This window comes from Lithobates pipiens, unplaced genomic scaffold, assembly GCF_037356315.1.
Source record: "Lithobates pipiens isolate NorthernLeopardFrog02 unplaced genomic scaffold, aLitPip1_a1.2 Scaffold_18, whole genome shotgun sequence".
Classification (NCBI taxonomy): Eukaryota; Metazoa; Chordata; class Amphibia; order Anura; family Ranidae; genus Lithobates; species Lithobates pipiens.
Window position 1 is genome coordinate 366570316 of NW_027507758.1, and position 13216 is coordinate 366583531.

At 38.1% G+C, this 13216-nt stretch overlaps 1 protein-coding gene across 1 annotated transcript in view; it reads right to left on the reverse strand.

Moving 5' to 3' along the window:
• Positions 1-13216, reverse strand: part of LOC143986725 (uncharacterized) — a 147150-nt gene that overhangs the window by 10001 nt on the left and 123933 nt on the right. The window contains 10 exon segments of the mRNA XM_077485132.1: positions 1068-1331; positions 4068-4181; positions 7280-7447; positions 8899-8968; positions 9048-9256; positions 11294-11413; positions 11504-11719; positions 12408-12626; positions 12714-12832; positions 12958-13091. Coding sequence (XP_077341258.1) covers positions 1068-1331; positions 4068-4181; positions 7280-7447; positions 8899-8968; positions 9048-9256; positions 11294-11413; positions 11504-11719; positions 12408-12626; positions 12714-12832; positions 12958-13091 — 1633 coding nt within the window.

A 13216-nucleotide genomic window follows, 5' to 3' on the forward strand; every position in this document is an offset into this window, starting at 1 on the left:
TGAGCCAGGGGTATGTACTTAAGTATAATACTTTTCTACCAAATTTAATCTCACTTTACATCTGCCTACCTTTAATATCGATTGCTGATTTATATACTTACCTTGGTTAAGGACCAGGCGGTATTCAATTAATTATAACTTGTACAATAATTGTTTGTTTATTTGTTATTATTTATAGTTATTGTTCGTCTCCCTTTGGGTCAAAAAAATGGTTCCTCTGAAGAAGCCATGGTAATGGTGAAACATGTTGGGACTCTTTTGACCAGCGATTAAATTTCGACTATACCATATTGATGGGACAACTATTTTATCAAATGTACTGTGTATTGCTGTGAATTAATTCTGACAATACATATTTTTATGACTATTTCTTCAAATAAAGAACCAATGTTTAATTTTTTTAAACTATGTACTGTACTTAATTGTCTGCAATTTTGTTCATTGTTATTTCCCATTATTATTAGGCACCGCAATAATCCCCCCCTCCCTAGCTCCGTATATTTTCTTCTTGACAAAAACATGTTGGGTAATCTCTAAATAATGATAGGTCACCAAGCATTTTTTTTCAGGAAGCCCCATAGCCCCTCCCAAGACCCAGCACCCTGCCCAAGCCAATGAGAGTGTAGGGGTTTGGAAGGCAAAGTGGAATCTGGCTACAGTACACAACCTGGATCCAAGCAAGGCTCCAGGATTTTGCTTAATTGGGGGGGGGGGGGGGTATGCTGATATTACAGGGAGGCTGCACGGGCCCTCTGGAGCATGCGCAGGGTTGCAATTGTGACACTTATTGTTACGCCCATGACTATAATGATTTTGTCACTGGATTGATGCAACATATGGTCTAAAGTGCTGGCTTCTCTGTGTCTCTGTACCTGTTTGTTAATGCCTTTGTGTCACTAGCACATTCATGCTTTCAGAATCTGATGTGAGCATGGGAGGCAGCAGGGTTTTAATAAACCATGTTGTTGCTGTGAATTATGTAGTCTGACAGTTACCTCCCATCTGTATCTTTTGGAAATTAAAGTAAAGAAACTTTCTCCTGAGGCTTGCTTGATTTTTACACTTACCCATCTGAGATCTCCTCTCACTGTATACAGAATTACTAGTCATAGTGGCGGACCCTATAGCGAAGTCTCCAGTGCTCAGAATATCATAGAGACAGTCTGTATTTCCACCACAAGTGCTGTTTGCTTTCTGGAGAAATGCAGGGTCACTGGACAAAAGCAGATCATCAAGGAACATTGGTACAAAACTATTGTTGTTGTAAGTGTACCAGGTTTCTTCCATAGTTGTGTTGTATAGGAATATCGTATCTTTGGGTGTTGTTTTCCCTAAAAAAAATCAAATATGCATGTAAATAATCTATTAGAAAATATACAAATTACAGCTATACTCTTATCACACCTCAATCTGCTTTAATTACTCTCTGGCAATCACAATATTACAGATTATAATTATATTTTGTTCCACACTGTATCACCAGCCAGGTTTTCTAGTGGTAAAAAAAAAAAAAAAATTAATTAACCACTTCAATACCGGGCACTTATACACCTTCCTGTCCAGACCAATTTTCAGCTTTCAGCGCTGTTGCACTTTGAATGACAATTATGCGGTCATGCTACACCGTACCCAAACTACATTTCTTATCAGTTTGTTCCCACAAATAGAGCTTTCTTTTGCTGGTATTTAATCACTTTTGGGATTTTTATTTTCTGCTAAACAAATAAAAAAGTCCCAAAATTTAGAAAAAACATTTTTTTGTTTTTTTGTTTCAGTTACAAAACTTTGTAAGTAAGTAAGTTTTCTCCTTCACTGATGGGCACTGATGAGGCCAGTCCTGAGCTCCGTGACTTTGGCCGCGGGACCAGTGGACCCGATTGCTGCTGGTGTCCCGCAATCGGGTCACAGAGCTGAAGAACGAGGAGAGGTCTGTGTAAACAAACCTCTCCCTATGCTTCCTAGTGTGGCTGTCACTGATCGTCTGTTCCCTTTTATAGGGAAGGACGATCAGTGAGGTCACATGCCAGGCCACGCCCCCTACAATAAAAAGAAACACATAATGTCATACATAACAACCTACACGGCCCCTAGTGGTTAACTCCTTCACTGCCAGTGTCATTTACACAGGAATCAGTGCATTTAATGGTCCCAAAAATGTGTCAAAAATGTCTGATGTGTCCGCCATAATGTTGCAGTCACAATAAAAATCGCTGATCCATTACTAGTAAAAAAAAAATAATAATAAAAATGCAATAAAACTATCCCCTATTTTGTAAACGCAATGGCTTTTGCGCAAACCAATCAATAATCGCTAATTGCAATTTTTTTTAACAAAAATATGTAGAAGAATATGTATCGGCCTGAACTGAGGAAAAAATAATGTTTTTTTATATATTTTTGGGGATATTTATTATAGCAAAAAGTAAAAAATATTGAATTTTTTTCATAATTGTCGCTCTATTTTTGTTTATAGTGCAAAAATAAAAACAGCAGAGGTGATCAAATACCACCAAAAGAAAGCTCTATTTGTGGAGAAAAAAAGGGCGCCAATTTTGTTTGGGTACAGCGCCACAATTGTCAGTTAAAGGGATGCAGTGCAGAATTGCAAAAATGCCCAGGTCATGAAGGGGGTAAAACCTTCCAGGGCTGAAGTGGTTAAGCACATCTTTTTCAGAGTGAATAACAATCTATGCAATTGATCCTCATAGCTTAGCTCCCTCATCTTTTTTATTCATTTTGTTGCCAATTTTGTTTGGTAGCCACGTCGCATGACTGCGCAATTGTCAGTTAAAGCGGCGCAGGGGCCTGGTCCTTCGACTGCAAATTGGTCTGGGCTTAAGTAGTTAAATACCTTTTTGCAGGGGTCAGGAATAATGCCTCATTCTTTTGAAAAACAAGCCAGAGGTAGGTCTTAAAGTAACATAAATGTTTTCTTTTTTTATAGAATGCATTAAGGTAAAAAACCTTCCGGTTTTAGAACCACTTTAAACTTGTCTATGAAGTGACAAACCTGTATAATGTAAACAGTGTATTAGAGCAAAACTTAAAGATAAAAACTGTTGTTTAAATTTCCAGTAAAAAATAGCTCCCTATCAACTTGGCTTTACTTGTAAAAAACACCACACAGATCCCTCAATGTATATACTAAACCCCTGCAGGTCTGCTATGTATTTTGAGTGGACCTTTGGTGGTCTCTTGCCATTTTGTTTTTTAACAAATAAAATATTAAAAAAATACGTTCATAGGAACAATTTAACTTCCTGGCATTTTTTACTTTCTTAGCTATCACTATTGCTGTTCTACATTCTACAGCAAGAATTAGGAAAAAGTTAACAACAATTGTGTGGTCTTCTCAAATCTATCCTTGATAATGGCCTGTTTTGGATTTTAAGGGGGTACCCCACACAAAGGGCCTCTTCCCCACACCTTGACCTAGGGGTTGATTATTGAAATCCAGAAATGTCAGATACTGAATCCAGATATTGCCTCCCCCATGCGAATGAGAAAGAGTTAATACTATCCCTACTCATTCACAAAAAATATTAAAAGCAATTAAACCCACCACACATTCTGAGTCCTTTGTAAAAAAAAGAAAAAAAAAATATCCCATGAGGTAAATCCATCTTAATTCAAATAAAAGCATGCCGATCCACCTGTTCTCATAACCGTTACCTAATGACAGATCTAAGGCTCGCAGCTGATTTGCAAACAAAGAGAAAAAGATAGTGGATGATGTCAATGACCAATTATGTCTATATTACTTAGGCAATAATAGCCAGGGCCAGTGACTCCGTTCAGCTGGCCATGCATGGATCAAACCTCTGACAATTCAGCAGAGAACAGAACATTTGTGATCTATGCATGGGCACTGTGGCTGAACAGAATTTGTTGATTTATATAGAACTGTCCTTTCAAATGTTTAGCCACTCAAGCAATGCTACAGGCTATAGCCTGCAGTGCTGATCAGTGTATTCTGATGGCAGGGAAGTATTGTACTGGCATTCCTTTCACTTCAGTGCCACCTTCTGCGTAGAGCAAACAGTTATGACAATTAAATATTCTCTTACATGTCATGCCAAAGTCGAAGATCTGTGAGTCGTTTGGCTTTCTATTGTCATTATATGGCAATGTGTAGCCATAAGCAGTCAGGAAGTCATCATTTGGATTTCCATTTAATACCCCTGAAATAAAAAAGAAGAGGTAAATATATATTTGACAAATCATGAAACAACAAGGCAACAACAATAAAGTTTGTTCCCCCTGGTGTGTCCTTTGTTTCAAGTTATACAGCAATAAGTAGATTTCGCCAGTGTGTAGGAAGATTGAATAGTTACCTCCTTATCAATGAAAGCAGTAACATTTGATTTACTAAAACTGGAGAGTGAAAAAACTGGTGCAGCTCTATATAGAAAACCAATCAGCTTCCAGGTTTTATTGTCAAAGCTTACTTGAACAAGCTGAAGTTAGAAGCTGATGGACTACCATGCAGAGCTGCACCAAATTTTGCACCCTCGTTTTAATAAATCAACCCCATTGTGTAGTTACTTGTCAAAAAGCCCTAAATGACAACATGAATTGAACTGTAATGTCTGCCTGTATGTGCAAACTAGAATAAATTGCTGGGGGCTACTATTCCCCTTTTCGTCCCAGTTAAAGAAAACAAAAAATTGTGTTAAAGGGGTTGTAAAGGTAAACGTTTTTTCACCTTAATGCATTCTATGCCGGCGCCCCCAGCCCCCCCCCCCGTTTTACTTACCTGACCCCTCAAAAGTCCCTTGCTTATCCCCGACATCCTCTTCGCCGCTCAGCATGGCCGTTGTTTGGCTGAAGTGGATAGACTGAAAGCAGCACAGCCATAGGCTCGCACTGCTGTCAATCACATCCAATGATGCGGTACAGCCGGAGCAGGGCCGAGTGATACAGTGAGTGGCTATAGCCACCGGCTGTAGCCACCGGCTGTATCATGGGAGCACGCCCGCAAATGCTTCTCATCATGCGAGGGAGCTCGCATGAATGTGAGAAATGCTTGCGAGGGGAAGCCGAGACAGCCGCCGAGGAACCCCAGAAGAGCAGGTTCAGGGCCACTCTGTGCAAAACGAGCTGCACAGTGAAGGTAAGTATAACATGTTTGTTATTTAAAAAAAAAAATAATAATTCCCTTTACAATCCCTTTAAGAGAAAATCATAGGCTGTGATTACTGCTAGCTGTCTGACTTTAAAATTCTCTTAGTCACTGACCCTGAACACTTATAGAGATCGTGAGTTCTGACTTTACTGAATGCATGCTTGTTTTCTAATGTGTGACTCAGAAGGCACCGATATAAAAGACAGCCAGTCAATTAGCCATTCTAAAAGTAGATGTAAAAGGACAACCAGTGTATTTTTTACAAAACAGGGTCAAAAAAAAAGAAAAAAAAAAAGAAAAGTACATTTATGGAATATGTACAAACAGGGCTTTTTTTTCTCAGAGAAAGGGTACAGGAACTCCACCATGCCTGCCACACACACACATACCTGCCAAATGGCATCAACTAGTAGCTCTTCCCTCTGCATACAACCTCTCCCTCCACTGCCCTCATCTTCTCCCTCTTTTTAAAAGCTCCACCATCTGTCATATGTCTTACCTTTTTTGCAATATTAAGCTGAAGCACCTATCCGGCTGTAATACCTCCCAGCATACTATCCAACAGTCACTTGCAAGGGAGATCATGCAGTAGGAGCGTCAACAATAGGTCACCAGGGAAAAAATGGTGACCACCTAGGGTGCAGCCTACCACGCACCCTCTCCTGCCCATGACTGCACTGAAGCCTGGGCACCTGTTCTGTATCTCCCTTGTCCCTGTCCAGCACTCAGTGGGATCTACGCAGGAGATCTGACCTGTGGGAGCTGCTGGGAGATAAGCTATCACGTGTAAACCCAGAAGCTGGACTTCAGTGTTACCAAGTGATAGTGGTGAGCAGGGAGCAGAAGACCTGAGCCAGAGGTGGTGGAACTGAGTTTCCCCTAGTTCCTGCTGAAAAAAAGCCCTGTGTACAAATTTCCACGCTGCAAGTACAGAAAAATGACTGTAGATGTGCCAGCAATATACCATATTATATTCCAACTTTTCTCTTTGACATGACAGCACGGTTCTAAATTACTAAACACGTGGTGTCAGCCCTGCCTACTTAAATTCTGATGGATTACAAGAAAAACAGTCCTCTCTATAACACCTCCTTGAGTATAGGCAAAGAGCATGGACATTTATTAGGTCACAAGATATCTGACAAAATCACATGTAAATTTTGTGCTTATTGGAAAGCTATACGAAAACATTCTCAGTGGTATAGACCAAGTAAAAGAATTTAATTGTTAGTGTGTAGTGTTGGGCGAGCAGTTTGGACTGAGCATAACTTCAGTCTGAACATTGCTTATTTGTCACTATTTAGTGTTGGGCGAGCAGTCTGGACTGAGCATAACTTCAGTCCGAACATTGCTTATTTGTCAGTTTGGCAAACACCTGAATTTTGGGGGTGCTCAGGAGGATGTTTGCCTGCCATTTGCCCCACAATGCACTGCGTGCTTCACTAAGCCCTGATTCGGTAAAGCTTTGCCCGATCAGGGCATATTGAATAGCTGATGGTTTAAGGAGCTTGGGTCTGGTATAGATTTTAAGGGGAACCCCATTTTAAAATGTAAAAAAAAAAAACAACCTTGTGGGGTGCCCCCCAAAATCCACACCAAACCCTTATCCAAGCAGGCAATCTGGCAGGCCAGGAAAGGGGGGGCAAGAAAGTGCCCCCCAAACCATACCAAGGCACATGCCCTCAACATGGGGGGTGCTTTGGGGCAGGGGGCAATTTTGTTGAAGCAGGTTCCATACACGTTACAGATGCACCACGTTACATGCAGACTAAGGGGACCCTCTAGGTACTATATTTAAAAGGAATTTTTAATTGTTGTTGCACTTTAAGCATCATTAAAATCACAGTTCCTGTAAAAAAAAAAAACTCATACCCTTTTAATATCCAATAACTTGAATATAAGCCTTTAAAATTAGGACTTTTGATATTTCAAGTTTGGGTGCCATATAGTTCACGGCTTGGGTCTGAACTTTTTACATGTTAGGGAGTTCTGGTGTGAGCCGAACTGAGGGGCGTTTGGATCATCACTATTAGTGTTACATGCACTTTAACTAACACATTAAATATTTAGATATTGTACTCTTGACCCAATATTCTGCACTGACCTGATGTGGACATATATATTAGATGCTTCATATCAACACAAGTCACTTACCGAGGAGACCTTCCGTCCTGTTTTGATATGTTGATTGTAATGTCACCCCAAAACTCAAGATGCCCAGGTTAGCAGAACAAGAAACAGAGATGCCATTGTCAAACAGAACTTTCGCTTCCCCAGTTTTTGTCCTTCCAAATCCCACATTGTTGATGTAAGTAAGATTGTCTAAAAATAAAACAACAACCCCATAATGTATCAGTGAACCATAAAAATACAGTATTGCATTTACATAGTGAAAAATTATAAGAATCTTCAAATGAAAATGGTTCGTATTAGGTGGCATTTTTTCAAAACCAGTAAAAGAGAGGTAGAGGCTAATTTACTAAAGGAGTTGATCATTTTAGCTCAGTAAATTGTGTGACTATTTATTTGAATTATACAACCGTGTGAAATGCAAATTCCTGTTCTCTCTGAATAACCAATCATGTGCAAATAATATAGGTAAACAGGAATTTGCTTTTCATTTGATTGGATAACTGATGTAAATATTTACATAATTTTGAATATTTGTGAAGATTATAAAATCCTTCAGTAAATCAGCCTCATGACATCCACATTGCATTACGATGTATCCTTCTCACATCCACACAATGGAGAACACCTTGCAATATGCCATATGAAATTGTTGATTACACTGTCTATCTTTATTTAATTTCCAGAATTATAAATATATAATAATTGCACAGAAAAAAGTTTTACTAAGGGCAACCGTCATATGGCTGTGTACAAGAGTGCTGCCATTGTGAAACTAAGAGGCTTAAAAGCTAATTTACTATTTGTGGTGGCATTAAACCCAAAAACAAAAATGTGTTGTACAGGCATACCCCACTTTTATGTACACAATGGGGTTTATTTACTAAAGCTGGAAAATGCAAAATCAGGCTACTTCTGCATAGAAACCAATGAGCTTCTAACCCCAGATTGTTCAATTAAGCTTTGGTAATATAACCTGGAAGATCATTGGTTTCTGTGCAGAAGTGAGCCGGATTTTGCATTTTCCAGCTTTAGTAAATAAACCCCATTGTGTACTTAAAAGTGGGGTATGTCTGTATATTGCAGTTTACTAAACTTTGAATGCAGTAGTTGGTAGTGTTAGTTGTACTAGCAGAGTTAGATGGACTTTACTAAGACTAAAGCTGAACTCCAGCTAGCGCTTTAGAATCAGTTAAAGCAACAGTTTTCTTTTTCTTTAGGGATAAAAGTCTTACATGAATGAATAAAAGCTGATCACTAAAGGCACCTCTGTCATGTTAAGTGTTTTGTTCTACCCTCTGCCACTTTTGCTAGACAACTTGCTCTGATAAAGGACATTGAAAAATAGACTTACTTGCTGGATAAACAGATGAAAATAAATGGCAGAGCATAAAAAGCAGACTAATACAGTATATAATAATAATAAATGTTTGGGTTTAATACTACTTTTTTTGTTACAATCCCAGCTTTGCCATGTCTATGTAAATATATCACCATGGTATCTTTTTCACCCCAAAAATCATAGGTTGTTATGTTCAGATGATGTTAGATGCATCTTCATTCACTTCCTTTTCCAAGACTACAAAAGTGTGAGCTGAACAATCACCCATAAAAAAGGAAAGTTTGAAACTCATTTTACCCACCTGAGAGTTCAATGACGGTCCCATTGTAGCTCACTGTGGTTTCATTAGCATTCTTTAAGCTCCATTGAATCTGAAATGCAAAGTTTAATAATCAGTTTACAGGGGTTATTAAACAAAGCCTTTGTATATTTTCTTCCTGTGATCATTACCTGGTCACCGTAGGATGTGGAAGCTGCCAATGCCACAAAGTTGGTTGCATAGCTGGTTCCATTGCCAGCGCGGGCCGTGCGTCCTTGAAGTCTGAAGACAACTGTGTCATTTTCATCCTTTGCGTTGGTCAAAATAAATTCACCCAGACCATTAAATGTATAGCTCAAACCATCCAGAGTGTTAATATGAGGGTCCCCATAGAAAAATCCTTCCAGTAAAAATAGAAAAAAAAAATATTTATAACTTTCTTTAAAACTGTGTATATCTTCTTTGGAAGCAAATAAAACCTAAAAGCTTTAATGCAAAACTTTACCCATAACAACTTGATAAAAAATAATGTTCTTTAGCAAGGAGGATACATTCCACAATAATAATGATGCTACCAAAATTAGTGTGCTGTAAATTGCATCCAGTATTGTTCCTGCTTCTTCTTGTTGGAGGCTGCCATTTTTCCAAAGCCCAGAGCCCCTGAGCAGCTGTAAATAGCTGTCAGCAGATTGGCCTCTAGTGGCTCTGATTGTTAGCAGATTGCTATAAATAGAGTGCAACTGAACATGTGCAAAGCAGGGTGAGACAATGAGGGGGATTTACAAAAATGGGCACACACAGAATCTGGTTCAAATTTGCATAGTAACTAATAATCTTCTAACTTCAGCTTGTTCAATTAGGCTTAGACAATAAGCCCTCGTTCACACTGAATGCGGCTTTGCATACCTGCAAAAGGGACCTGCCTGAAGCGATGTAGCAGAATGTAATTTTCTGCGTAAAGTTCAACTTTAATATGCACTTGGTACTGATATTTTATACAATCCTTGTGGAAATGTCAGTTTAAGCCATGAACGATTATTTGTATTATTTCAGTTTATTAATTTGCAGGAAGAACCATCAAGCCTGACACTTCTGACCTACCACTAGAATGTTTGTTGTCTGGCTATCATGCTGAAGCAGGCTATTTCTCGTTTTTCGTACAGACTTGACTGAAGTAATTCTAATCTAATGTTTATGCAGATTATTTTAATTGTTTATTTAGTCTTTTAGTATATAGTATACTGTATATTTACAATTATGTAAGTTACTAAGTAGACATACAAACACTGCAAACTGATGTCTGCTACTTGGTAATATGTGGAAGAGTGACAATGATCCCTTTGTTTGAATACAAATGATTTGGTGGGGTTGTAACCCACACCAAAGATGCTTTAGGTCAGGGATATGCAATTGCGGACCTCCAGCTGTTGCAGAACTACAAGTCCCATGAGGCATAGCAGGACTCTGACAGTCACAAGCATGAAACTCAGAGGCAGAGACATGATGGACCTTGTAGTTTAGCAATAGCTGGAGGTCTGCTAACTGCATATCCCTGCTTTAGGTCCTTAACAAGGGTGATTACGTATATACACCAGATTCCAGAGGCATGAAATGGCAGATTCTCACAGTTGGGATGACAGGTGTATGCGAATAGTGGTGGCCAATTGGTAATTACCAGTAACCACTGCTATTTGCATACACCCGTCATCCCTGCCACAAGAATGTGATGATTTGATCATGTATTTTATTTTTACAGTAGGAAGGATAGAACGATCCCATTATGGGTGGAGTTAAAACAAGCTATATGGTGAATGATTTACTTATAATGATTTATGTGTTGGGATAATTTCATGTTTTTTTTCCCCCCGCAATAAGAAAGATAATCTAATCCTGTTATGGGTGGAGACCATCTCAATATCACAGACTGCCTGAAGGTGATAAATGGTGAAAGAATAATGGTGAATTTCCAGAAAAATAATTGTGTCTTTGGTGTTGTTTTTTGGACACATAGGGGTGGATTTACTAAAACTGGAGAGTGCAAAATCCGGTGCAACAGTGCATGGTTTCCAATTAGTGTCTAACTTCAGCTTCTTCATATAAGCTTTGACAAAAATAAAAAAATAACTGTAAGCTGATTGGTTTCTATGCACAGCTGTACCTGATTTTGCACTCTCCAGTTTTAGTAAGTCAACCCCATAGATGTTGTGGAGGTACTTTAGTGGTAAAAATATGTTTTTAGAATCCCAACATTTATAAAAAAATAAATAAAGATTGTTTATATTTTCTTAAAATCAGATGCCAAAAGTCTATTATTTTATCACTTTTCTTTGTACATCTATATCTATATCTATATCTATAGTAAAAGGATTTGCCTTTATTTATTTTTTTGTTTATAATATAGGCACTAGAGTTTTAAGAAATCCGATTTTCTACATACCTAGTTGTGGAGGGATATAGTTGTCACAATAATCTAGAGGTCTTTTCTGTCTGTAAAGGTTACACAGGTAAGTGGATTCGGAATATATGCAACAAGTGTTGTAGGGGTCAATCTCCTCAACTGAAAAAAAGATACAGTGTTTATTTGAACAATTAATTTGTAAATTAGTTGTGGAAAATGGTTTAATTTTATGATTATATAATTCAATACCTTTATATAGTTGTATTTGAGGAGAAAGAGCTGTATTCCAGGAGTAGTTACTATAAGCTGTTTGGTTATATTTGAAGGTGTTAAAGGAGGTCCATGGAGTTGGGAGGTATCGCTCCTTTTCACCGTAAACAAGGGCTCCACTCTTACTACTATAGTAACATCTACTCCCTGACCCATTTCTGGAGGGGAACATATTTTGTACTGTTGAGTATTGTTCTGAAACAGACAAATTAATAGAAATAAGTTAAACTGGTTACATTAATGTGCTTTAGCAAATGCATGAATATGCTATAAGTTGTCCATTAGAATGTGTATGAATATGCTATTAAATAGATACAGTGTATAATAATTAAATGGCCACCATCCTTTCAGAAAGTTATGTGGACAACAATGAATAAGTCTGAGAATGTATAAATATTTATGGCACAACTGTATACTCAGTGCAGAGGGACTCCAGTGATGCAGAGACTATTAACCACAAAAAGATCTTCCTAATACCTAACATTTCTTTACAGTCCCCTGTATTGTGACTCATCCTATACCTTTAATTTAGGTTGGTACTTGATAAATGTGAGTTTTCCCCATTAAACAAGTATAACTGCATCCAACTTCTGCATGCAAGGAACTTATCTGATGTTAAGATAGACATATTGCTATGGGGTATTGCAATATTCTGTGCCTTGCAATTTTCATTTTCTGCACTGATATCTGTATAAAGCTTGATTTTAAATATCATAATGGGTAACTGATGAACACTAGGACACATAGTATGCAGTTTTATTATCTACACATAGTAGTCATAACCTTAATGTAATTTTAATATAAGACACACATGCAGCAATTTGCATTATTATCCATTGATTTGAGCAGTGTTCCAAATTAAAATGCAAGTATTAAACCTTACCAGATGCCTTCTTGATATCAAAGCCATAGTACAAAATGTTAAATCCATTAGTGAAAGAGGAGTCCAAAGTTGCCTGATCGTAAGTACATGGACATGGAGATGTGCTGGAGAGCCAATAAGGAATTTCCTCTTTATAATACCACTGCAGACATTGTAGCCTTGAATTGACGGTGCTCTGATTGTTGCTGTCTAGACGATATGCCCATCTTCCCTTTTTACCTTGAAAAGTAAGGTAAAATGATAGAAATAAATACGGTATCTGTTAAACTTACAACATTTTACCTGAGCGATGTTTCGTCTTCTCACCTGTGTTGTAGCCGATGTACTGATCTGGACGGTATCTCTGCTTGATGCTTACAGATTTGTCTGTCTGTGGATCATTGAAAGCTGGGAAGTTGTTGACATTACGTGCACTAGGGATACCACTAGAAAGAGAGAATGGTTCTAAACGTGTTTGTCATATTTACATGCAGTTACCAATACTGCTGTGGAAGGTAAAGGATAGGCTGAAAGAAGAGGAAGAGCAAGGTACTCTACTGAAAGTCTTTACCTGTGATAACCCATTTTTGGCAGATGCAATGTGGAAAGAGAGTTGAAGATCCACTTCATTCCTCCATCATCAAACAGGATTAGTGCAAACGAATATATTCCATCAGTAACCAAGACAACTTGGAAAGTGTTTGTCTAAAAGGAAAACCAAAGAGAAAAATATTAATTGTTCTGGATGTGCTTATTGTGTATCCATTACTGTAGTGCTGGATTCCATTATGTATAATTGTTAATTGTATAATGCAGCTCCTATTGCTTTT